General features: G+C 46.4%; 1 protein-coding gene across 1 annotated transcript in view; it reads left to right on the top strand.

The window, feature by feature from the left end:
* ADCY10 (adenylate cyclase 10) overlaps positions 1–27,309 on the top strand; it is a 73,588-nt gene that overhangs the window by 31,008 nt on the left and 15,271 nt on the right. The window contains exons 14-26 of the mRNA XM_074960948.1: positions 1,682–1,874; positions 3,327–3,413; positions 4,138–4,421; positions 9,148–9,284; positions 11,107–11,232; positions 14,144–14,425; positions 15,682–16,038; positions 17,951–18,031; positions 20,153–20,215; positions 21,446–21,497; positions 23,435–23,666; positions 25,491–25,598; positions 25,991–26,169. Of these exons, the coding sequence (XP_074817049.1) occupies positions 1,682–1,874; positions 3,327–3,413; positions 4,138–4,421; positions 9,148–9,284; positions 11,107–11,232; positions 14,144–14,425; positions 15,682–16,038; positions 17,951–18,031; positions 20,153–20,215; positions 21,446–21,497; positions 23,435–23,666; positions 25,491–25,598; positions 25,991–26,169 (2,181 nt within the window). The remainder of the gene's footprint in view (positions 1–1,681; positions 1,875–3,326; positions 3,414–4,137; positions 4,422–9,147; positions 9,285–11,106; positions 11,233–14,143; positions 14,426–15,681; positions 16,039–17,950; positions 18,032–20,152; positions 20,216–21,445; positions 21,498–23,434; positions 23,667–25,490; positions 25,599–25,990; positions 26,170–27,309) is intronic.

Genomic DNA, 27,309 nt, shown 5'->3' with positions numbered 1-27,309 from the left:
TGCAATAATGCCAATGGTATGGAGGCTTTGTGAGGCTGGCACAGACTGAGACGGTGTCTAATTGGCTGCAAACTGACCTCTAATGGCTTAAATGAGCCCTGCATGGGAAAGAGGAGCTTTTAGTAACTTCCTCCTTTAGTACAGCTATTATTTCACATACAGGAATAGCCAGCACAGTCACAGGGGAGGTGAAACAACCATTGGTCCAATTGTACCTATCAATGCCTGTCTACTACTCTAATTCTTCATTTAATAAATGAGGCAATCTGAGAGATTCACTTGTGGTTGGATGGGTCCTTTTGTGGTTCAAAGGATTAACCTCACCTGCTCTTTGATTAACTGTGGCTTCTTGTCCAGTTGATTTGTTGACCCAGCCACCCCCCGTGAATCAGAAGGCATAGCCGTCCATCTGTTTTCTGACAGCGTATGGAAAGTGTGATTTCTGGGAACCTCAAAACTAGCAGGGCATGAATACGCATCAGAAAGAGACACTGCTGGCTATTTCTCCCATCCATCCTATGAGAGACTCCTTGGTTGAGGCTGTCATGACCCAGATCAAGTCGGATTCATGTTTCAGTGCTAAAGAGGAAACATGTCTAGCAAGACAGTGTATCCAGTAGAGCTGCTAAAAAATAAATTGGGGGGCATTCTGCTAATTTGTTTTATTAATTCTCCTCTCATTTTTCCCCCCTTTAATTTAAAAGTTCAAAAAAATTGAAATATTTTGAACAGCTTAGTACTTGGTTGAAAGCTAGGGAAAGATTTCCATGAAAATTGTCAATATTAACAAAAAAAGTCCTTTTTACTTTTCAAATGTCAACATTAAAAATGTTGAAATTTCAAAATTCAAAAGGTGTTGATCAACTCTGGCCCATGTTTTCTGTCTACCTGGACGCAACGTTACTAGCTTTTCATGGGCTAATCCAACTTTTAAACTGTGGACGAAAGCTCATGCGTGTGCTGGGTTTTTCCCCCCCAAGAGAAATGGACAGACTTTAAAAATGTCATTAGTGAGGGGCTGGGAGATAGCCCCTCACTGAGAGAAGGCATTTTTGGATGCATGTGATGTGGCAATGAGAGCAGCTCTAATGGGATGGATGCTAACGGGTATGTATGGTTGCATGTCTTTCAATGCAGGATGACTTTAGAGTCCAGGGGGATGCCTGGAACTGAACTGACAGCAGCCAGGTGCTTTTGACAAGGGTGTGCTCTCCAGAAGACAATAAACAGGCTGATCAGTCTGGACTCTGCCAGAAACCCAAAGGGGTGTGGTTGAGAAAGGTGGTTGGAGATCAGTTCAGGGCTGTTAATCTTTTGTGTGTCTCAAACAAAAGCGAAAAATGGAGAGGCTGAGCTCTGCGGTTAGGTTGCTTTGCACCAGCCATGGAGGAAACAGAGACCAGGAGACATTGCTCAAATCCACTGCTGATCCTCAGCCATTTATCCATAAGGAAAATCAGGTGCTGAAATGTCTTGTAGTTGTCTTGGAGGTCGATCAGAAAGGGCTGAAGAACGCTGGTTCCATTATTTCTCCTTCATTTGGAAGCTTTTTCTGTGTGTCTAGATGTCTATGTGGTAAGCGGTAGGTTTGTGTTTCTGTAATTCTTTCTCAGAATGTGCTGGCTCTTCCTTACTCCCCGTTAGAACTTCCTTATAATTTCTCTTCATTTTAACCATGCAGGGTTGTTGCTATGGAGCTGACGAAGATAAATGTGCAGCAGAATTTTTTTGCCATCCGGACACTCATGGCCATGTTTCTGGGGATTGATGCCTGTAAATCTTACGATGCAAGACAGCACATCCTCCAAGGCAAACTCCGAGGTGTGGTAGAACAGACCTACTATTGCCTCCTGAATAACATCTTTCTTGTTAAGGTAATGGAGAAAGCCCTCACCTTCTGGGGGAAAAGCCTGTCTGTGGAACTGGGTTCTGTTATTTACCTTGCTTCACACCAATTTGGCATCTCAGCATTTTTTGTTCTTGCCCTGAAATTGCACACTGGATCAAAGGTGTGAATACTCATGAAATTCAACACAGTCGTGATAATTGGGATAAATAGGGTGCTGGGTGTGGCTGAAGAAATGTTTGTTCCTAAATCTGCATGGAAGAGTTAGTGGCATCATGCTGTCGATCTGATGCTATCCACTTCACCTGTCTCACTTCCTCACTCTTATTCTGGGATTGGCCTTCTTGCAGTCATGAGGCTGACCTGTTTGGTGAGCCTGAATCCTAGCTTGTGCACACACACTGGACTTTGTTCCTATACTTTATAAAGGATATTCACAGAACGTCTACCATCTGCAACTACACAGGAGGAAGGGAAGCAATTCCACCCAGACTTGTGAGGTGGCAAGAAAAAGCTCTTACTCATTCCAGGAAAGACTTAGAAAGCAGCACTTGGGGAGTTGGGGGGTCAGATGGGGGCTTAAGGGATTTACAGAGTAGTTAAGGGAATGGGTGGATGCTAGTCAGTTATGGTAAGAGGACCCCTCGAATGAGAAGTTGCATTTGACTTTCAAGGGGAACAGGAGTGGAGAAAAGTTGAATGTGGAGGGAAAGATTCGCTCTGATATCTGCACTAGTTGCCATAAAAGTAAATTGGGGGGGGGTTCATTTCTTGTTTTCCACACTTCAGTGATTTGGTTTTGCTGCCTGTCACTGCACAGCACGGAAACATCGTTTCAAAAGAGGCGTAAGGGGAAAAAGGTGTCATGGAGGGTGAGGCTTCAAAAATGGAAGCTGGGTGAGAGGTGCAGGCTCGGCAGCCCTGGAGAACGAAACCCTTCTCCTTATCCACAGAATTCCCACAATGGCGGAGTGAGCCTTCTGTAAACACACAACTTCCCACCTCTGCTTTGAAAGGACCACCTCTCTAGGTGAGAGGGCAGTTCAGCGATCACAGCCCCTCCAGTTCTTAGCCTGTCCACTGTCAGTCAACCAGAGTCAACTGAATCACAAGGGAAGTCAATGCCCATTGACTTCAGTGGGGCCAGGATTTCACCCATAGTTCCTCTGCTGTAGGCACCCTCCTACCCAGAGCAGGACTAAGACCAACAGTTTATTTCACACAGGTCACCAAAGAGCTGTCAGATGGTAGTTTAATTGTTCAGCTGGACTTAGATGGAGGATCTAGAAGCAGAGGCCTTGGTATAGTCACATATGCATGCCCAGATGATGCAATCCCTGTGTGAAAAGGATAGACACTGAGATGAACGTGTGTGTCTCACTAGGCTGGACATTTCAATCAGGGCTTTTCCCATGAATGTGTATATTATGAACAGGAACGCTGCCTCTTCTGCTCACTGTTCTCATTTTTTTCTGACTAGTTTCCCACCTCTGCCGAGGTTTCCAAAATGAACAATGAAACAAGGACAAAGGAGATGGAACTATTTCTTGTGAAAATACTACAGAAGGTGAACCACTCTCTTCATTGTGAAACAGAGAGAAATGATTCCCCAGACTGCACTGGACTTGCAGATTCTGCTAATGAGCAGTTGGCTAGCAGACTGGGAATATGGTGTACCCCAGCCATTTTCCTTATGTCCTTATCCTCTGTATCGCGCCTCAATCCTAATTCCTGTTATCTGCGCTCACTGTGTGATGTCTAAAGTTAGAGGGCAGGAACTATGTCTTTCTGTAGCACCGAGTGCACTTTCTGGCCCTTCTCAAATTCAGATTATGGGATGGATTCTCCATGAAACTGGCTCACGCTTTGTCCCACAATGCACTGACTACACCCCCAGAGTGGAAAAACATAAATAACCCCCTTTTCCAAAAGAGTGTAATCATCTTGGGTTATATTGCCCCTGGTGTGCAGGGACACAGACCTCTTACAGGTGCACGAATGAGGTGGGGTGAGCTGGCTGGGAGGAAAGCTCTGGACCTTGTCTCCTCCCTAGTCAGCACAGAAAGTCATGTTAGAGGTGGTTGGGGGTCAGGCCATGGGAGGGGCCATGGATCCATGTGTATGCAGACCCCAGTATCTTATTTAACCAACACAAAGGAGCTGCAGCTGCTCTTCCATAGGTTGGAGTAGCAGTCACGGGGGTGTGGGTATGACACCCCGGGCCCTGGCCTGAAGGCAAGATATACGTAACTGAAGCAACACCTTATTCAGGCGATTCTTTGCCTTTTTAGGCAGTGGAGAAAGACATTCTCATTTTTGTCATTGATGAAGCCCACTTCATTGATCCTGCCTCATGGGAATTTCTGGACAACTTGCTCTCCAGCATCCCAGTGTTTATGGTCATGTCTCTAGCTCCTTTCAGCTGCCAAGCACGGCTGCCTTGTGTCTCTGCTGCAAGCATCATTAACAATGCAAAAACCATCTACGTTCAGCTGCAGGAGCTAAAGCCCTCTGTGATCCTGCAAAAAGCCTGCCAGGACCTTGGGGTGGTCAGCATCCCCCGGGAGCTAGAAACGTAAGTGATAGGCACCTGCTCTGTGCTCTTAGCTGCAAACCAATCTTTTTCCACAAAACAGAGGGAGCAGGTCCGAAAAGGAGAAACCACATAGCTCATGGCCAAGTGACTGACTCTGTAGGGTCCATGAAAGCAGGGTCAAAACAGCCCAATAGCCTAGCACATAGTAAAACATGGTCGGCCCTAACTGTATGCTGTTCTAGTGGCTTGGCAAAGATTCACTGTAGCCTAGTGAGTAGAGCACTGGATTGGGACTCAGCAGGCCTGAAGTTTATTCCTGGCTCTATCACTGGCCTACTGGGTGACCTTGGGCAGGTCATGTCATTTTTCTGTGCCTCAGTTTCCCCACCTGTAAAATGAGGATGATTATATTGACTCCTTTGTGAAGTACTTTGAGATCTACTGACAAAAGCACCATAGAAAGTCCAGGTATTATTGTTATTAACATTGAGTTCTTGGCTTGTCACTGCCTTCTAATGTTCTGGCTTGCAAGTACCTCTCAGGGCAGTTGCTCGGGGGATCTCTCAATCAGTTTGCTCCCTAGGCAGGGAGCTAAGCTGGTACCATCCATCCCCTCTGTTTTGGTGAAGAGTGGTGAGCACAGAAGGCTAAGATGTTAACTTGACCTTTGTTTCCTGCCCCACCATTCATCAGTCAGGTGTGAGTGCACCTTAGTACAGAAACCGCCCTGTCAAAATTCCTTCAGCTACTTACTGTGATGGGTTTGGTCACAGAGACCCCCTTGCGACTGTCACCTGATGTGCTGAGACTACCTCTCAGCCCGTTTTCTCTGCTAGTTTTGGCCTTCAGAACCCTGCCTTGTTGAGCCAGATATGCTAATCTGCTGCAACACAGACCCAGGGTCTGACCCATGCCTCCAAAGCTGCAGATTTAACTGAAAACGGCTTAGCAAGTGCTCCTGTCTCCAGCACCCAGATCCCAATGGGATCCAACCCCCAAATGAATCTGTTTTACTCTGTATAAAGCTTATACAGGGTAAACTCATAAATTGTCTGCCCTCTATAACACTGATAAAGAAATATGCACAGCTGTTTGCTCCCCCAGGTATTAATTAGTTACTCTGGGTTAATTAATAAGCAAAAGTGGTTTTATTAAGTATAAAAAGTGGGATTTAAGTACAATGATAAGTCCACATAATGACAAGTGGAACAAAGTAAGTTACCAAGCAAAATAAAACAAAACAAGCAAGTCTAAGTCTAATACAGTAGGAAACTGAATACAGGTAAATCTCACTCTCAGAGATGTCCCAATAAACTTCTTTCACAGACTAGACTCCTTCCTAGTCTGGGCCCAATCCTTTTCAGACCAACGTTGTGGTTTATGGCCTGGGTCCAGCAATCACTTACACCCCCGTAGTTATAGGCTTTTGTCCCAGTTTCTTTCAGGCATCTCTTTGGGGTGGAGAGGCCATCTCTTGAGCCAGCTGAAGACAAAATAGAGGGGCTTCTGGGGCCTTTTATATGCTCTCTCTTGTGGGCGGAAACCCCTTTGTTCTTCTGTGCAAAGTCACAGCTACAAGATGGAGTTTGTAACCACCTGGGCAAGTCACATGTTCATGAATTATTCAGCTTTTTGCAGGCTGACACCATTGTTTACATGTTAGTTTGAATGTTCTCAGGAAAGCTCAGATATGGATTGGCGTCTCCCAAAGTCCATTGTCAGTTAAGTGTCTCTTGATTGGACACTTACTGAGAATAGTCCTTTCTCAAGAAGCTGACCAAATGCTTCACTGAGGCTACTTAGTATCAGACACACTGAGATACAAGTACATAGCCAATATTCATAACTTCAAATACAAAAATGATACACACATACAGACAGCATAATCATAACCAGCAAATTACAATCTTTCTATAGACATTTTACTCTACTTCCTTTGTACAAGATTTGGTACAACTATAGGACCTTGGTTGCAACAATGATCTATACGGTCACAGTTCAGGTCAATAATGTCACACTCACTCAATGCAAAGAGGGAAAATACAATCTGAGCTGTCTGAGCTGTGACAGGAAAGTGGCTCTGCATTGGGACTAGTCTGACTGAAGTGTTTATTAGAGTCCTTGAGAAGGTGGTCAGAATTTTTGGTGATATTAAAGGGTCCACCCCTTTGGGGAAGGGAAAGAAAGGCTACGTTTGCTGCTGGATTTCAGGTCAACATGGTCGGAGATTATTCCAGCTCTTTAGGCAAAGGGGTTGGCACAGGAGGAGAGGGAAGGTGTGGCAGCAAAGGCTGGGGAAATGCGGTTTTTTGTCTGGGGTTGTCCCAAGAATCAGTGCAGGCAGGGCAGCTCCAGACAGGTTCAGCGGTGGCATGTCTGGCTTGCAGAGCTTGAGACGGTGTCTTGGCCTGTCATGATGGTGCAATGTGGTTCAGTCGGCCTCAGAGTTGGTTGGATGGTAGCTGAGGAGGAGCACAGAATCAGGCAGCGGGGACAGGTGAGAGAGAAGAAACCAACAGAAATCTTCAGTCTCCCATCCCCTAGGCAGTCTGGGATCCAGTGGTCCCGTGATGGGGCCCAGAGTCCTCACCAGTCTGGGTGAAGCCTGGATGTCCTCAGAGTAATTCCCAGAGCCCACAAACAAAGGTAAAATCCTCACAGTAAAGCATAGGCTTTCTGGAGTAACCCCCCAGCCATCTAGTGCCAGTGGCTCCTACACCTCTTTTCAACATGTCCCACAGGGGGCAGGTGGTGACTTACCCACCCATCTGTCTTCATTATTCCAGCCAGCTGAACACAGCTGCCAGTACCTCAAATTTGGGCAACTCATTCCAGTTTTAGACTCTTTTTGCCTATTGCTATACCCATTTGTGACCTGCCAAGAGTCCTCAGGGTTGTATCAGCAGTTCCCTTTTTGCTTAAGTAAAACCCAGTCTGTACTAGGCTTCCATCTCCAGCTTTATAAACAGACTTAGCTAATGTCTATCTCCAGGTTGCCCTTTCACCTATTCAAATTGCAAGGCTAAAAATGCATTAAGCCTTATTTGATACCTGCCTTCAGCTAAAAGCAATCAACTAAAAAAACCCTGCACAGTGCATTTTAAAATGTTATAATTGTTTTTTCCATTTTACTACTGTAATGCAGATGGTCATGCCAGTACTGTTTCCATATTTTCTAAGATACTAAAGCTAAGCATGGTACGAAAACACTGGATGTTTTTTTCTAAAAGAGTTGCTCTAGTTCCAACAGGAATTATTTCAGTGAAATTCTATGTCCTGTGTTACACTGGCAGTGCGACTAGCTGATCACAGTGGTTTCTTCTGACCTCAGAATCTGTGAATCGATGAAACATCAGGTAATGAGCGGACTTGGGGGATATTGTGCCATAGGAAGCTTTACTGACATGTTGAATCTTTGCAGTTCAACTGGCTGAGAGACAGCAAATGTCATAGCAACCCGGTCAATGGATATTGGCCGAACCAGTTTATAACATTGCAAACAAAAAGCCTGGTATAAAATGGAGAGATTTTCAAAAGGGCAACCGGAAGTTAGATGCCTAACTGCTGTATGTGCCTAAGCGAATCTCCTTACCCTCCTCCTGGTTTGGATATGTAGAAGGAACCCTTAAAATAACTCCAAGGACTCCTGTGAGACCCCCACACTGGTGTAACTATAGGATCCTAGATTCCCTTGTGTGCCTTGACTGAAGCAAGGAGTCCCATGGGGGAGCGGGGGACAGTAATTAATTGAAGATTGAATCAGTGTGGGTATGCACAATTAAAGTTGCATGGTTGAAGTCAATGGGAGCTGCTGGGTGCACTTTTGAAAAAATCAGGCAATTTATGTAAGTGCCCAAATGTGGATTTAAGATCCTCACTTTAAGCTCCCATTTTTGAAAATCTTGGCATTTATTTATATTATGGTAACACCTAAGGATGCCAGTCAGGATGAGGGCTCCAGTGTCCCTGCCCTAAAAACACTGAGACTGTATGTTACAACACATAGCCAAAGAGCATGGTTGTGTGGGAATGGGAAGGGTGAGAGTCAAACAAGTACATTTTAGCAAAATGAACAGTGCTTATGGCTCGCAGATGGCCTAGCCAATGTGAGCTGGCAGTGTCTTGCAGGCATAAAGGCAGAAGTGACTTTTAAGGAGGGATCTGAAGAAGGAAAAGGTGGGGACTAGATGGACTTTGCCAGGGAGCTTTTCCTGTGACTGATGGGGCTTTATGGGAGAAAGGAAGAAGGTGTTTGAGGAAGAGGCTGGCTGTGACAGGTTGGAACTCTGCAGGAAGGTGGTGCCACCGATGTGAGGAGTTAGCAGAGAATATTTAGGCTTGACATGGATGGGTCCAGTTTTAGTAATCTAGTTGCTGTTAGTAACATTTAAAAAAGAACATGGGGCCAGCTCCTCAGCTGTTGTAAACGGCCATAGCTACGTTAAGTGCTGATTTACACCTGACTGTCATTTGAACATTGAGATGCTTTCCTAAGAGCCTGACCCGCTGCCCTGATGCCCATTCACCCCACGACACACTCTGTATCTTCAGTACGGTTTACACTCTGTACTTGTAGCAGCCCTGCAATCTACCACATAGCAGGCATACAGGACACTTGGTGCAGCCTCGTCCATTTCAACTGCAACCTTAGGTGTTGTGAAGGCACCTGTCACCGTGGCGTCTATGTAGCTACCATTCCCATCATCGCCTGAGGAGCATCGCGTCCTTTATTTTAATGGGTAGTGATAGTTTTGCTTCTCTTTAGGTTCTTGATACAGAGAAGCCATGGCATCCCATTTTACTGCGAGGAGCTGCTGCGGAACCTCCATTTAAACAACATGCTCATCTTCCATCTGTGGGAGGAGGAGGAGGAAGTAGATGATGAGTGGGAGATCCTTTTCAGTAAGCTACTTGTCATTAATTCATCATCACTTGATTACCTGCTCTGTTCATTCCCTTTGAAGCACCTGGCATTGGCCACTGTCGGAAGACAGGATACTGGACTAGATGGACCTTTGGTCTTACCCAGCATGGCCATTCTTACGTTCTTAAATGCCACAGCCCACTGTATACTGTTCGCAGGAGAGTGAATCACCCTCCCAGGCAGTTCTCATCTTTTCTGGGAATGTTTGTCAGCCTGGCACTGGTTGCTGGAATTCAGGGAAGGAAGGAGATTGCAAGGGGCAAGGAAGAGACATGCTGAGGGGAATGGAAAGGGTAGCTGTGCAGGCTAGGAAAGGAGGAGAGACTAGGGTCGGGGAGGCAGCAGAGGGTAAGCGGTGTACATTGAGCAGCACTTTGCTAGGCAGCAGTAGAATGCTGGGTGGCAGGGTTCTATTCCTGGCTCCAGGAGGGGAGTAAGGTTGACTGGTTAAAGCATGGGACTGAGTTAAAACCCTTGGATGCTATTTGTCCCTGACAAATTTCTATTCCAGCTCCAAATCTTTGGGACACTAAAGCTGCTCAAAAAGGATGTGTGTGTCGGGGCGGTGGGGCCGGGGGGAGAATATGCATTTTTTTTTAACATTAACAAAACTGCGGAACCATTTTAAGTCTTAACTTTTCAAAAAAAGCAATCTGAGGCAGAGACCAAGCATGGAAAATTTCAGTCCCAAAGCTTAATGCCTAACAAAGCTATAAGTCACAGAAAAAGAGGGTTATAATGCAATTTGTTAGCAACCTTGAAAGGTTTCAGCTATGCACTACCCCTCTAATAGTGAATAGTTATAGTTTCCCACAATAGACTATGCTGCCATCCAGTGAAATGAAAAAGCAACATATTTAAAACATTAAAGGAAACACTTTCCTACTCAGCGCAAGTTAATCTGTGGACTAATTGATATAAGATATTATGGAGACAAATATCTTCGAAAAGATTTTGATATTTATGGGAATAGTATCACTTGCAGTTATACTAGCTAAGATATGAGAAATGTAGGGGATAGATTCTTAGATATGTTGTTCAATATTCAGACAAAGTACATTTGCCTCAAAACCAAACCAAACCCAGCACATCTGTCCATGTTTTTTATTATTAACATTTGATGGACATACCTGGCTTGATAAATGGGTAATCAGAATAATACAATCACCAGAAACCAAACGTCTTGTGTAGTGAAAAGGTAACACACCCTGTTAAACAGAGAGATCTCATGATTATATTGCTGAATAATGTTTCTTTAAATAAAAGCTGTTGTAAATATCAAAAACAAAATGATAATAATTCCATGACAATGATTTTGTAAGCCTTTTAAAACTTCCTAAATAAAAAAGTGGGAAGAGAAAAATAGCAGCCCAGCTCCTTCAGGCCATAAACCAGCCATTTACTTCCTGGGATTAGGATGGTACTTCCCCACATATTAGTGCCAAATTCCATAAGGGAAGAAGAGTTACGGCTTTCTTCTAAGCAGCTGGTGGGGCTGGGATACTGGCCTGGATGGGCCATTGATCTGATAAGTCTGGAAAATCTAGGAGATTCCTTTGGGCAGGGACCAAACACGAAAGCTTTGGCCCCCAGAAGAGCCGGCCTCGGAATGTTGTGATTAAGTAGAAATGCAATGGAACCCATTTTGCATGATAGAGTTTACTCTCACACCAAAATGGCTAAAAGGCTGTTCCCATCAGATCTTGCCAAGTATTGTTTTGCTTTGGTTATATTTAAAAAGCAAACACATTAAAATGTGAGTGCTTGTAATTGTTTTTTCTCCTCTTTCTCTCCATGCAGCCAATGCAATCAAGGTCATCCCCTCCAAAACAGAATCACTTTCCAGCTTAGACAATGACTTGTACATTTGCACCATTCGCCAGAACGTTAAGTTGCAAAATATTATGCTGCCCCCTACGTTAAAAGGTAAGGGTCTGATCCTGATGTCTCCAGCCAGTGGGGACACAATGTTTCTGTTCCTTAAGGGCAGCAGTTAAAGAGGGCCTGGGAGCTTGAATGCGGCAGACAGTGCAGGTCTGAACTTTGGAGCAAAGCGGAGAAGGACGAGTCTGAGCTTTGCAGAATAGGCCAGACCTTCCAATTAGGCAAGAAGTCTGTGTTGTGGTCCCACACTCTCAAGTGGGGATGGAGGCCACTCTGCCTCACTACAGGCAGGTAGTAATCAATAGTCTATGGGGAAGCTCTGGCCCTCGGGGGGGGGGGGAGGGGAGAGGGGGGCAGAGCACAGGCAGTCTATGGCTCACAGCCTCCTGACTGGGGCAGAGCAAAAGCAGGCAAGAGCAGACCATCTGGCCTAAGGTGGGTAGATTGCCATCCCAGGGGTGGGGTTGGCAGCAGCGGATAGGGAGACCTAGGCTCACCCTACTCCACCGGGTCCTAGCCCAGGGCCCTAACAGCGGTGGGGAGTCTTTGGGGATTCTCGTCTGTCTCCTCCAACCGCAGGGCACAACTCCACTCAGGGCGTAGTCTGCAGGGCCGTCCTTAGGATTTATGGGGCCCTACGCAGTATTATTAAACTGGTACCCCTATGCCCAACGGCTGCCCAGGCTCACTGCCTGGGGGGGAAAGGCGGGGGGGAAGGGACGAGGCAGCAAAGGCTACTGAGCCCCACGGCCCACCTCACGTCGGCTGAGAGTCACAGTTCCCCCTAGAGACCCCCGTACCCTCTCCCTCACGCAGAATGTGCAGCGCCAGCGCATTCAGCTCTGTGAATACAACCCCTGCCTAAGGAGATTGCAGTGCAGGAGCCAGCCTGCTCTTACCTGCTGTCATTGGCTGTGGGTGAAGCGGCCGCTTGGGGAGGCTAGCTCCCCAGCCCACCTCTTCCGCCTGTGGCCCCACCCATACTCCACCCCTGCTCTGCCCCAGGCCCCACCCCACTCCGCCCAGACCCCGCCCTCTCCCCACTGTCTCCTTCCTCTCTTCCCTCCCCCATCCTGCTCACCCCCTTCCGGCCAAATCCCTGAACCCAAATGAAGCAAATCACATTTGAAAAAACCACTCTTCTGCAATTTCTTTCTAAAGAAAATGGGGCATGTTTTCCACTGCATGCCAGATGGTGAAGACTGGACATGCAGAAGGTACCTAATTAAAAGCACTAAACTTGGGAATAAAAAATGTCCGTCACAGGTTTTTTGATATGCCCTGAAGTTTGTCAGAGACTTATTTGCAAAAACTTTGTAGTAAGGGCGAGTCAGCTGGCTTGCTGAATACAATATCAAATATTATGGAATACATGATACAGCTCTTCTCTGTTTTACATTTTCTTAAAATCAGCTTAGAAATACTGATTATATTTTAAATGTACTCTTAAGCCTTCATAAAGTAATACTTCCAGATTACTACATATTTAACTCACTGAAACAAAGACATTATTTTAAATTAATTAGTCACAGAGGTTTAATGTGTTCTAATAATGTTCATTGCTTTTAGAAAAAGGGAACACTAATTTACTTTGTGTGATCTCCATAACAATAGACATGTTTATGAAATTTTACCACTTTAAAAATATGTTTCCAAAGATTTTAGGCATAACAAAGGATTTTATATCTTACTAGGTACTGATTTTGCTGGAGAGTTCTCTTAAAACTAGTTAATCATATAGTCAGAAGTAAAGAAAGGGAAACTCTTTGTCCAGCTATCTGAAAGGAAAGGCGTGTTGTCCCTTTAAGGGCTCTCTTCAACAGGGGTGGGAGGGTCGGTGGGCTTTGAAGGGAGAAAGGGATGGACAGAAAGGACAGGAAGACTTTGGAAGCAAGTTTTGTTTACTATAGTAATTAAAATTAAAATGTGTATTTTAGATAAGGGTGGTCTTTTGAAGGATTTATTTAAAAAACTATGTCTGAAGATCCAAGCATTTAAGGCTAAAGATGATTGTGCATCTAAAAATCTATGCAAGGAATTTTTAGAGATGTGATTTTATAATCTTCACCAACTCACTAATGAAATATTTTTAAAGCAAATTTTAAACTAAGGTCCTGTAGACTAACATGTTCTGAGTAAATATTACAGTAATGCACAACTGTTTTTGTCAGTAAATTCAGAAACTGACAGTATAGACCTTGGGGTTGGCAAATGTCAGTTAAATGGCTTCATTACCACTTGAATGTCTCTTTAACAGTTTCAGTGTTGTGCTAATAGGGATGGCAGGCTTTTTCTCTTTTAAGTTACTAGATCCCCTCCGGAGTAAGAGTCACCAGGCTGCAGCACCCAGCTGTGGGAGCCTGCAGGAAGGGTCAGAACAGGGATAGGAAGAGGCAGGAGGGTGGACACAAGGGCATTCTTCTGGCGTTTGTATTGTAAAAGGTTCTCCCCTCCTTTTGCCCCAGTCTAATCCCTGAATACGCTGGTCTGCTCTTGGAGTCACGCCAAGCTTCCAGTCCAGTAGTCAGCACTCTAGCTCGGCGCAGCAGAGTCCTGATGCTGTTCTGGGAAGCTGCTTTAAAACTCATTTAAACGACAAACTATTAAGAATTAATATAAACACAGCCCTCCTAATAAATTCTACAAATCAAGCTACTGAGCAGTTATGGTGGATCCTGGATCAACTCATGGTCAAAAATCCAGTGGGTGAATTCCCCGTGACTGGCCATTATCAGTAGTTGCTGGTGAAGGCAGCTTCCAGACGAGATAATTGAGGTGTTGGCTTTCTCAGGTCAGTTCATTTGTAGGGTAAAAAGGACAGGATCCAGATAGGACGTCCATCCTCCTCTCACCCCCAACGCTAAAGCTAACCACTGTAATCTTACTGTCTTGGTGTCTCAGGAGCACCCAGCATGGAGAAGTGGTGATTTACTGGATGACTTGTTTTCGGTAGGCATTGCACTGGCTGAGTTAGACAACATGAGCCCTTCGGAGCAGATGGTAGTGAAGTGTGCGGCTATCATTGGGCTGACTTTCACGACTGAGCTGCTGCTCCACATCCTTCCTGAATGGACCAAGAGGAAGATGAACCAGACGCTTGCAGCCCTGGTGGATTCCCACATCTTCAAGTGTTTTAATAAAAGAAAGGACTCCCAGAATGCACAATCACAGGATATGCCCTCCATAGAGTTACTTGTTTGCAGAGGGATGGTCAGATCAACTGGACAAGAGTCAGGTACGTGGAGCTGGCCAGGGACTGGGGGCATCAGAGTGTGCTGAAATCCCACTGCTCCTTGTCTGTGTTCTTGGTGATCTTTCCAGAGTGCTGTGTGAATCCGTCTTGTTAACATGCATAAAGTGCAGGGTTATTTCTAGTAGGGAGGGAATGTACAGATCATTAGATTTTTTTTTTTTGTCTGTAGCTTTAGTACTTGCTTGCATCTTAAATGTATTTACTGGCAGTCACAGCCTACACAACAGAATCTCGCATCACACTTTGAAATAAACTCCTGAGAAGCATCTGTTTCAGGGTAATCATCAATGCCTTTTTTCTTTAAAAAAATAAAGGAAAATTCTATACAAAAAACTCAGCTGTTGCAGCATTAGGAATGCTATTATAAATGCATTCAAGTCACTCCTGCGGTACCTAGAGAGAGACAGTTGGGTGCAGGGGATAGGAAACTGACCTGACACACACAGGAAACCTAAGCTCTACTTCTGGCTCTGTGTTTCAGTTTCCCATCCCCAACTTTGTCTGATTCGTATGTAGATTATAAACTCATTGGCGCAGGGATGATCTTTTATTATGCATTTATACAGTGCCCAGGACAATGTAACCCTCAGCTCAGTTGAGATCTCTGTTGAGTTATTTTAATACAAACAATAATAACCATGATGTGGCAGCATATACTTTAAAGCACTAAATTATAGTCATTCCAAACCCCCTAACATACTGTCAAAATGGGCTGGTATGAGCTAATATGTCTTACCCCTGAATTTATTTTGTTCTGTTCTCCTCCTACCTCACCTAGATTCCACCAAACTCTCCCTATGGTGTCTAAGGGCTTGTCTACACACAGATTGGCACAGAAATCACCATATATCTTTTGTTATTTCACATCTTTTGTTATTTCAGTGCAAGTCTGGCACCAACAATAGCAACAGGAGTGAATTAAAGTGGATGAGGTTATTTCGGAGTCTGCTGGTGTATAACCAAGTGGTGATAATCCATGTAGTGTGGAACTCTGGCCCAAATGTGGAGGTTGAGAAGCCTACTACATCCGTGGCTAAGGACTGCAATTTTTAACTCAGGCAGTAATGTCTCATGCTTTCAGATCTGGTGGCTCTGGGTTTAATCCCTACCACCCACTCCCCGGGACAGTGTTACACCTTCAGCGTGGACAGTTCCATCAGTGGCTGCAGCAGAAACAGAGCCCTGCATGAGAGCTGGCCTAGCTGAGAGTTTATGGATAAATCCACGTTGTCTTTCAGATATCCGCTCTTCTGTTTATAACCGAATCAAGCAAGAGCAGCTGGTGATGCAATGCAGCATCATGGCGTTCTGCACACCGCTGCTGCAGGAAGCGGCCTATGAGGTCTGGCTGAAGAGCCAGAAGAAAGCCTTACATCTTAAGTGCGTGAGCTATCTAGAAGGGCAGGCTCACAAATGCAGACGCTGCGGAGAAGGGGACTTCATTTCATTTCACCGCCACACCGTGGAGATGATTCTGGTGAACACTGAGTCTCAGGAAGACATTTCTGAGCAGCACAAGGAATACCCGTTCAGTGAAGCAGCCTCACTGATCATTAAAACAACCCTGAAAAATCTTCAGGCACCCTCATTTGAAGGTAAATGGAAGCCCCGATTTCTACTGGGCTCCCCAAGGGACCGTGCTGCTGGGAGGGGGCAGAATCTTACAGGGAGGGCTTTGCTCACTGCTGCAGAGACTAGGGCTATGCAGACAATGCACAGTCCTCAACGCATCTGCACGGGAATGTATTGAGCCTCAGCGTTCTCTGAGACCTGGGGCCTGGTGGGTGTGACTAAGTGTACCTCTGGGCTTCTTCTGCTCCTAGCTGGTGGGATGCACCAGACACCTTTGCCAAGTTCCTCTCTCCCTTCTCCTTCACCTCCAGTAGTCCTGTTTGCTCCATATCCCCTCCCACCCTAGGGGAAATGTGGAGAGGCATCCTGGCCCCCTTTCCATGCCCTCCCAATCCCCTTATTTTCCCCTATATCCCCACTCTACTTCTCAAGCCCCACATATGCTGTAACCTTTCCATGCCTCCTCACATTTCTGCTCAGCCTTTAAGTCTGGTGTCAGGAGCTGAAGGGTAGGGGAAAGTCCAGGGCTGTGGTGGAGGCAGCATGGGGCTGTGAAGGAGTAGTGGGAAGCAGGCAGAGGTGTGGAATGGAAGGACTGTGTGCAGGAAAGGAGGCTATGTTAGCTGGGCTGATGATATGTGAAGGGGATACCTGGGCTGGGCCAAATTCTGCCTTCAGCTACACCTAGACACAGGGCCTAGAGTACTCCACACTTCCATGGCTGCAGGGTTTGCTGGGGAACTGCGTCCTTGCCCCAGAACTGTTCTTCATAATCTGAGCTCTTCTGTTGGAACAGATATGTTTATAGGCTTTATGATGGTGGAGAAAATGGAAACAGATGCAGTATCACCTGCCTGAGTCTGCAGAGAGCCTGAAACAATGGCTTTGAGGAAAAATGGCTGTGAGAGGTGTGACCCATCCCATTCATTTTAATCAGGGCCCTGTGGACTCTGTTTCAGCAGCCATAGAATTTTCCAAGGAATTCATCCTGTTGGTAGAATTTAGGAGTTCTGGTGCAGGATTTGGTCCGCTGCAGGATTTGGTCCACTGCAAGCTCTTTGAGGCAGGGACCTTTTGTTCTGTGCTTGTACAGCCCCTAGCACAGTGGGGTCCTGATCTGTGACTGGGTCTCCTGTGCACTATGGCAATCAAATAATAAATAACAGTTGTTTCACAGAGCACAGCGGGCCTTGGCTGTGTAACCCCTACCAGTAGGGCCCTACCAAATTCATGGTCCATTTTGGTCAATTTTATGGTCATGAGATTTTAAAAATCATTAATTTCATCATTTCAGATATTTAAATCTGAAATTTCATGGTGTTGTAACTGCAAGGGTCCTGACCCAAAAGGGGGTTGTGTAGGAGTCACAAGGTTATTGGGGGGGGGGGGTCGCAGTATTGCCACCCTTACTTCTGCGCTGGTGCTGGTGGGACACTGCCTTCAGAGCTGGGTACCTGGCCAGCAGCTGCTGCTCTCCGACCACCCAGCTCTGAAGGCAAGGCAGAAGTAAGGGTGGCAATACTGTGGCCCCCCCCACAGCCCTCTTTTGGGTTGGGACCCCCAGTTTGAGAAATGTTGGTCTCCCCTGTAAAATTTGTGTACTTTTACCCTATACTATACAGAAGACCAGATTTCATGGGGGAGACCAGATTTCACGGTCTGTGAGGCGTTGTTCACGGCTGTGAATTTGGTAGGGCCCTATGCATGGGCAGTCGGTGGGGTTGAGTGGGTCTAACTGAGGACAGAACTTACAATCTAAACGTTTAAAAGACAAAGGGTAAGTGCTTTTGGAGAGGGACCATCTTTGTATTCTGAGTCAGGATAGCACCTAGCACAATGGCCCACTGGCTTCTGCTGGCCACTACCATGCAGATAGCGATGAGGAGTTGTTCTACAGCTCTTTATTAACATCTGTTTCGCCCTCCGATTTGGCAGGGATGGAGGGAAAAGCTGTGACAGCTGAGGCTTCCCTAGCCACCACATGCTCCCCTGAAAGCGTCCAGAGGACAAGTGAAGGTAAAATGTCCCATCAGATACAGAATTCACAGTAACCTGGAGGGAGCGAGGTGAGACCACCACACTAAAACCCAGGGAGCTGTGGAGAGAAAGAGGGATGAAAAGGGATTGTGGCTGATAAGGGAGAGAGATTGAGTGAAATAATTTGGGTGAAGGTATGAGAGAGAGAGCACAAAAAAGAAAACAAAAGAGGCAGGTAAAGAATTGGTATGGAGCAGTGGTTCCCAAACTTGTTCCACCGCTTGTGCGGGGAAAGCCCCGGCCGGGCCGGGCCGGTTTGTTTTCCTGCCACGTCTGCAGGTTTGGCTGATCATGGCTCCCAGTGGCTGTGGTTCGCTGCTCCAGGCCAATGGAAGCTGCTGGAAGCGGTGTGGGCCGAGGGACGTACTGGCTGCCTCTTCCAGCAGCTCCCATTGGCCTGGAGCATCAAATATTTTTTGAGCACCCTCAGTCTATTTAAAATGCCTTGCTCCGTTTCCTCTGGCCAGGAGGCAATTAGTTAATCACTCCCCAAGTGTGGAATATGACTAATTGGGGTTCTTTCCCTTGCCTTGCAGGTGATGGGGAGAAAGCCCCATCACAGGGAGCAATTGACTATGGCCCAGCTCCTCAAAGGTATTTACGCATCTAACTCCCATTGATTTCAATGGAAGCTCGGCGCCTAAATACCTTTGAGGCCTAGTCCCCTGAGTCAGTACTGACCTAGTGCCCTACCATGGTGCTAGGGAGTGCTGCCCAGCTGAAGACTTCCCACTGTTCAGATGAAATGTAAAATTGAGCTCTGTAAGATCCTACAGCAAGTGAGGCAACAAGAAGGATCCAAGCCCAGGTGTTCTGATCAAGTTCCAATTTGGGTCATTCCTTTCTGCCTGCTTCTGTTCAGACAGTCTGAATGTTGAAACATTGGCTCTCTCTAAAGAACGCTGCTGTTCACAGTACGAGTAGGAAAATATGTGCAATATGTCACAAACCTATTGCAAAATAATTAAAGAGAAGAGTAAGCCTACTTCAGTGGAGTTGGACTAAAGTGAATTTGACCTAGTATGTTAATGTATGAGAATGTACAGCTTTGCACAGACTCTGCGAAAGAACTGGGCATTTAGTTCTTAATGAAATGAGTTAGGTGGATGAGAGGTACCGTGTGTGGTAGTGTTTTGTGATAATAATTAAACCTCTCTTTATATATATATTCTCCCCTACACCACTGAGCTGTTCATCGCACCAGGTCTAAGAATGTAACAAATGGAGTAGGGGCATTACGCTTATTGTGGGAATAAAACAGGGCCAAACAGAGAACTGAAAATACAATAAAACTTTCTACGGTATTTATACAGTGTCTTTCAATGGCATCATGTTTTACAGTTTATTTAAACATGGATTACTCACCCACCAATGAAATGCAGCCATCTCTGGGGTGGAATACTGCAACTACTCTGTGTCAGCAACATTACCCAACAGGGTGTTTTAAGGAGGGAAGGAATAACTATTTCAAATGACACTCCGAAAGGTGTTTATGGAGCCGAATGTACATTTCCACAAATAAATTAGGCCAGGACAACAGGGTTGCCATCTCTAACTTTTGAGAAAAGTGCTATCAAATCTTTCATGACCATGAATGGTCAGTACCTGAGTTTGACATGTCATACAAAAGACAGTCATACTATGCTGGTTGTGGTCCTTTTGCAGAAAGAAATGAATGGAGTGTTCAAGTCATCATGTACAAAAGAGTACAACAGAAAATGGCTAATGCCCAATGGCAAGTCTATTGGGATGGTAGTCACTTTCATAGATGCAGCACTCTCTTTCTCATCTGCAGACTGCAGGCGGGGTCGCGATGAAAGCTCATCACACTCTCTTTCCAATAAGCAGAGGCAGGTGATGACTCTAAGGTGGCTTTTCAGAGGAACTTTATTCTTTGATTCTTTTTCATGTTGAGCAGGTGCACCCTTGACTAGGATCTCTGTGTCCAGACAACCATCTCCTGAAATTTTCCAGATCCCCAATGCCGGTAAAGATTCTTCTCTATGTAGGCAGCATGTACCAGAACCATTTGTCTTGAACAAAGGATGTGTGTGGCAGGCACTCTTAGATATGCCTTCTCCCTTGTTCTCTGAATTTCAGACATCACTACTTCTACTGTCTCCAAGAAGTTAGAGTTAGTACTTCCACAAGACATTGAGAAAGGTAAATTCAAGCTTATCTTCCTGGAATGTAACAGATCAGCCAGGGGTTCTTTTTAGACTCAGTCAGTGCAGCAATGAGAAATTAAAGACCAAATCCATGCTTGACTGTAACAGCTTCTAACTCAAACAGAACTGTGCTTGTCTAGCTCAAATCACAGATTTATTAGATATTGGACTTCCACTGATTTCAATGGGGATTGCATCTATGTAACGGAGAGCAGAATTTGGCCCCTCAGCATCATATATTAGCCTGAAAAATTCAGGAATGAAAAATATTGTTTAAAAGAAAGCAACAAACAAAAATAGGTGGCTAGAGGGAACTGAATTTCTCCTCCTTCCCTCTGACTAACTAAGGCTATGTCTACACTATGGACTGTATAGCGGCAATCTGTAAGGTCTCATGTGTAGCCGCTCTATGCTGGCGGGAGAGAGCTCTCCCGTCTGCATATTTAAACCACCCCCAAGAAGCAGCGGTAATTATGTCGGCAGGAGACGCTTTCCCACTGACATAGCCATGTCCACACTGGCGCTTTGTTGGTGAAACTTATGTCAGTCAGGGTGTGTTTTTTCACACACACCCTGACCAACAAAAGTTTTGCCAACAAAAGTGCTAGTGTAGCCAAAGCCTAAAATGCTGCACTGAAAAGAACCTTTAACAGTTTTTGATGAAGTGCACTATGGACTAACAGGTTTGGGCAAAAACCCCCACCCAGTGGTTCTCAACCTGCTGCCCACGGGCCGCTTGTGGCCCAGTCAGCACAGAGCTGCGGCCCATGTGACATCCTCAGGGCCATAGAGGTAGTATTGAATGCAGCCCACATAACACGTTGTGGGCCACATATGCGGCCCACAATGGTAAATAGGTTGAAAACCACTGGGTTAGATCATATACTGGTGTAAGTGGGTGTAGCTGTGCTGACATCAATGGAGCTATGCTGATTTACTCCAGCTAAAGATCTGGGCCATAAAGAACATTTTTGGGAGTAGTGGGTGTTTCTCCTCTTTAAGCCGTCGGCATTTGGAGGATTTTTGGGTGGGTGGGATTCTTCCCATTAGCTGTGGCCTTTGGAATTTCCTGGCCTGGTATGTCACACGCTAAGTCTGCAGTGAAGACATTTCCTATGTTACGGAATTTCATCTCATTATCTTAGTGCTAGAGAATGGTAAAAAGCGGCTCTTATTCCAGGACATATGATGTTGCATTGAACCCCATGGTTGATTTTCTTTCCAGAGACTCTAAAGGCACTAAAGAAACACAAGATGTTGCCAGAGGAAAATCTTAAGTACGGGAGCAAGGTCTTCATTCACCAGACCACTTTACAAAGAAATAGATTCCTAGGGGCTCCAGAGGTTGTGAGTGGAATATATGGGTTTGGCTGCTACCTGTGGGGGAAGACATTATCTGATGGGGTGCGAGATACCCACGGAGATTGGGAGTTTGGAGGGTGTGAGGGATTCTCTTAGAATGAAACATCCCTACTGTCAGGGCCCCATGTATTCCATGGCAAAATGGGAATCCTACATTCTACAGCAGCATTAATTTACTCTCTCTCTCTCTTTCTGGGAAATGCCTTTCATTCCCACTCACTCTCCTTCCTATCCCCCCGTGGCTCATAGCTAAACATTCTTGCAGTAGAATTTGTTTATTTTCAACAGTCCAAGAATGGATTTTTCATTACACCCTCCACACCCCAAACCTTAGCTCCTGCCCCAGCCTGGCTCAGAGCCCTCCTCCCCCATGGATACCAGGGAAGTGGGAAGCTGGGAGCTGGCTTAGTGGCTCATCTTCTCAGACGTTGGCTGTTGTACCATTCTCCAGCCTGCTTAGCTCACCAGCCTGTGTTGTTCCATGGAGTTGGCACTTTCCCCACTCCCTGGCTCCATGGAACTGTGCAGGGAGCGTGCACTGAAATAACTCTCTGTTGTGGGGAAATCTACAGAGCAAGAGGTAGCTGCAGGCAGGTCCTGGCAGGTCAGGAAGATAAAACGGTGAGTGCCTGAATGCAGCAAAACAGTGAATTCCATGGCAGAAATGGTGGTTTCTGTGGCATCCTGGAAAAATGGCAACTTGCACAGCCATGGAAGAGCAGAGTCGATGGAGCCCTGTTTGAGGTGGATACGGTAGAACACACTCTCAGAATGATTGTTTCAGGCTCTCTGCAGACTCAGGCAGGCATCTCTCCATCTGTTTACACTCAATTCACATTTTCAAGATCCTGCTCGGGAAAGACAGATAGTCATGAAAGCTCCATACTGTCCGGGCCATCTATGGTTCACAGTCCTGCTGCACATGAGCCAAGGGCAGGAGATACAGATTAAGCAAGCTTTTAGGTCACATTTCTTTTCTATCCAAGGTAAGGTACTCAGGCCTGCTTACAAAGTTCTCTTGTAGAGCCACTGTTCAGTCAGGTACATTTTAGCCAACTTTTGTGCTCCGCTTTCTCTCTGGCGTGTTAAGAAACAGGAAGATCTCCAAGCTGAAATGGTTTTGGTTGTTCTTTTTAGGAGGGATTAGGTGCTGGTGCTGTCAGAGACGATGGAGTTCTGTCTTCTCAAGCAAGGCAGAGAAAGGGCTGCCTGCATCCTGGCCAAAAGCACAGGGTGCCAGGGCTGGCTAGCATCACAGGCTTGTGCTGTGGGCCTGGGCTCCCTCCAGGAATCCTGCAATGATGTCTGCATCTCAGCTTTCATTTTTAAGAAGTCTGTTTCCAGCCCTTGCAAAAAAAGAACTTGAAAAAACAGAAGAGAGAGTAACTGATGCAGGGATATGATGTCTGCCTGAGTCTGAAGGGGAGCAGCAGCCACTGTAGCTAGGGAGGAAGCTGCTTGAGCCCACCCCACAGCAGACAGGGCATGGCCCAGGGAGAAGGGGGGCTCTGCTGTGCCTGTTGGAGATGGTGGTGGGGGAGAATTGCCACATGTCCACCCTCTAGTGGCCACAAGACCTCATGTGGGGGTGTGCCAAGAGCCGCAGATTGCCTTAAACTTACCCTGCATAAAGGAATACCACAGTCTTCCTCTAGAACTGTGCCATAAAGGCCCAGGAGGGGCTAGGAGTTTAGGGACAGAGAGCACCGTTCCCTGGGTCACAAGAACAACATAAAAACAGCACCAGGGAATTAGAACTGTGAATTCTACCGAACCCCGCGCACGCGGACACACAAGAAAGCCTTGTGACAGGGGAATCCTGCCCCTTCTCTGCCATCTTGTCTCCGGCCAGAGCTGAAGAGATAGAGAAGGAGTTTCTGGAGAGGCTGGACGAGATCATTCAGCATTCCGACAGGGACCAGGAGAAGATCAGGCGCTTGGGATCCTGCAAATGTGAAGAGATCGTGGAGTCTGTCTTTGTGCCCCTGGCCCGGCACTGCATGGCGATGGGTGAATACGCCAGAGCCTTGTATTACTTGTTGGAGTGTGCAGCGGCTTACTTACATCTGTCAAACAACTACATGGTGAGCTGCTTTGCTCCCTTGATCCCATGCGAGTTCATGTCCTCTCCCTTGGTCTCCCTCTTACTTCTCTCCATATTAACAGGCTATCCCAGATTTCATCTAGGAACACATGTTCTTTGGTTCTTTCAGAATGGTGGTGTTAGGCCCTACATTTTCCTTGCCTCTCCTTCCTACTTTGCTAGAGACGCTGAGCTGTGGCGCAGGATTTTAATGTCACAGACACAGCACATGGGAGATCACAAGCATACATCCGGTTTAATATTATTACCCCTTTTGACCTGAGCTTTTAGTCAAAATTTGGGATCCTGTGGGTTGTTTCTATTAGAAGGAGAAACTGAGTCAGGCATGTCATTGATGCAATCCTCTTTATTTACAAGGAATGTACATAAAGTTCTGTTTCCCTGAACACTGTAGGACTCAAACAGCTGGAGACAGTTAATTGCTCACAGATCCAAGCTTCTTTCCAGACAGCACTGTGCTCAAATGCTCTCTCTCTCACCTTTTTCTCAGGGTCATGCTACAAGTCCTTCTGTGGCTGTCCTTGGCTTTCTTCTGACTTCTCTGGGTCTTTCTGTGGTATTTCTCACACCCACACACGCCTGTGCAATCCAGTCAATCCCCAGCCCTGTGTTTGTTATCAGACTCCCAGGAAACCTCTTAGGTCACATGGATCAACTCCTGCTCCAGCTTTGCCTGTGGCCTGTGTTTTGGGGGGAGGCTCCTATTGCTTTAGCTGTCTGTTCTAGAAAAGAGCTGAGTGCCTTATACATTTGTCTGGAGTGAAGGCCGGCTCTAACACCCATTGACCTCAAGGCGGTTTCACCCATCCCCCCAGTATAGTGACTATAGTGGCGAGAGGGGGGTGAGGAATGTTCAAAGGCGTGGTGGTTTAGGGCACTAGCCTCAGTCCTCAAGAGGCTGGGGGCATGGGGGTGGGGGGTGGTAGGATAAGGAGATCATTAGGGACATGATTTTGGGAGGCCCATCGTAGTCTCTGGGTGACATTTAGTCATATGACAAAACTCATCATATGAGTTAGCAAACTCTACCATGGAGAGCTCATGGGAGAGATGGGGTGCTTCTAGTCAGGATTGGAGTATGTTACTGAGCTGTGGAAGGGGCCCTCAACTGGAATAGCCTGGAGGAGGTGGCACGCAGGTCAGGAGTAAGGTGCATTGGCAGGGCTGTGTGTGTGGAGGAGGGTGGGGGGGTTGAAGGGTGACTGGGACTCAGTGCCATCAGTCCTTCACTACTACATTTCCTCTATACATTCAGCCAAAGAAACCCATGGGCATTATGTCCCAGCTCTACAGGCAGCTCCAGCAGCTCCTGGGTTACTCCAAGGGGAAAGAAAGCAATGTTGCTGTCCTAGACAGGGTGAAGAGAGCTCCCTCTGCTTTGTGGCTTGATTCACCCGTGAGTGAGCACAGCTAGGGTGGCGAAGAGACGGGGTGCACAGCTGCAGCTCCATGATTCAGTGCCATGTTGCCCTGGCATGAGATAGCTGCGCAAGGGCAGCTCTAGCTTAGGCTTCCACTAGTGGAAGATCAGGTGTAAAGCTTTGCCATGACCCCATTCTGCTCCCACCTTGCCCTCAGAACACTCCCTCCTTCCCCTGCCACAGGGCATGGGAGAAGGGGGGCAGGAGACACAGAGCTGCCTCCCCCTGTGCAGAGGGGATTCTCCATTGGCCATCTCCGGCTGCTTGCAATGGCCGTAGCAGATGGGAGAATCCAGCCCTCTCTCTTCAGCGGGTGGTGGGGTTGGAGAAAGTGTGCGGCACAGATGGTCACCCACCCTTCTCTGTGGTTTGCTTTGCTTTAGGCCTTTTGCAATTTGAATACAGCAGAGAATCTGATCAAATCGGTGGACTTCAGAGCGACTGTAATTAACCAGTTTGAGGAAGCTACCTTCTACAGCCTGAAGGGTGAGGTAAAGAGACAGCAAGATATTGAAGAACCTCCTTATGTATCTGGTCGGGGCCATCCTGGAAGATGATTGGAGGTTTTCTGTGTCTCCCTCCTATGTCCGTACAACCTCATCCAAAACTAAAAGTCCAAACTACTGGATGGGCTTGCATGCCCCCTTTGTTTTAGGTGGGGCCACTGAGTTGTCTCTCACAGCTATCTTAAATGAGGGGTGGAGATCACAACAGTTTCAATGAGGTTTAACCCAACCCACTCTCTACTCCCCACCTCCGCCCTTGGCTCCAGCATTGATGTCATGCTAGAAAATGGCAGCTGAGAGCCCGACCATTTTGGAACGTGCAGCTGGCTGATAATGTTACAAACGGTCTTTGTCTCACTCTCCCTTCCTCTCTGCAGGTCTGTTATAACATGGGCCAAATGAATTTGGCAAAGAAATTTATCAGGAAGGCTTTGATTTTATTAAACAGAAGATTCCCATTTACCTTGATTGGAGTCTTTTTTAAGACTCTGGTGGAAGTGTCAAAGCACGCGTCTCACCAGAAGAAGCAGCAATTCTTGTATAGTCGCAGTAAAGGGTAGGAAGTAGAACTGGAGTAAAACCAAGTTGGGTGGATTTTACCTTAGTCCCTGGTTGTCATTTAGACCTCAATCCTACAAACACTTAAGCACATGCTTAATTGGAAGCATGTAACTTGCATGCTTCAAATTAAGCACATGAAGAGTGGGGGCTTTAAATAGTGGTGTTTACATACTCTAGTGAAGGGGGAATTACAGATATGTGCATTCCCAATGGTACAGTATCTTAAAGCAAGGCATTTATTTTGGAAAACAGGAATCGATTGCAAAGAAAGGCATGTGCTTTTGAGAATATTTTTATACTCCCTGCTACTGCTAAAGGCATTATTTCCAAATGTTGGCCTCTCCTTGCTAACCAGTCTCGTCATGGGAATGCTCATATTTCAGTCTGGGAACAGTGCTTCAGTTTACCCATTTGTGATTAAAAATGGGTGCAACATATGTAAACAAGTTTTTAAGGTTTTTATTTGTACTATAAATAATCTACCTGAACAGTGCCAGTGCTTTAACAGAATGTATTCTACTGCATGGCTGTGTAATGTGTTTACGAGCATTCTTTTAGGTTGTGGAGCAAGAAGTCATCATCTTAGTGGTTCAGGGATGTCCTAGGTGAAAGGGCACCTGAGATTAGGAGAAGCTCTGTTGGGAGCCATGGGCTTTGGGGCCAATGGGGGCAGAGGGAGCAAGGAAAAGTATCTGGTGTTATGGAGAGACCCTTTGGGCCATGTGGGATAGTATTGTTGGGGATTCAAGCAGAGAGAGAGAGGTGAGGCAGTGGGGTATCAGCATGAGGGGATGGAGGTACCACAGGAAGGGGAGATATCAGAGTGGGGTGCATAATGGGGGACGTGCTGTGGAGAGGGAAGCAGGGGGAGATAAGGGAGCCCCAGTGGAGGGGAGGCAGTGGTGGAACAGAAGGGGAGGGGTTGGGGGCAGAGATCAGTGAGGCAGCCCGGGGTACCGGCTGGTGAGGGTTAAGGCAGTAGAAAGGAGGAAGTGGCAGAGGTGAAAGGTTAAGGCAGGAGGGGAGAAGGGGAGTCAGAAGATGGGGTGCTTGGGGGTGAAGGTGAGGTAGTGAGGACAGGTAGAAGTGACAGATGGTCCAGCAGGGGGATTTCAGGAGTGGGGGGAAAAGTGAG

Source organism: Natator depressus, chromosome 8 (genome assembly GCF_965152275.1).
Source record: "Natator depressus isolate rNatDep1 chromosome 8, rNatDep2.hap1, whole genome shotgun sequence".
Lineage (NCBI taxonomy): Eukaryota > Metazoa > Chordata > Testudines > Cheloniidae > Natator > Natator depressus.
Note: the sequence above shows the minus strand (reverse complement) of the source record. Positions and strands in the feature narration are given on the sequence as shown.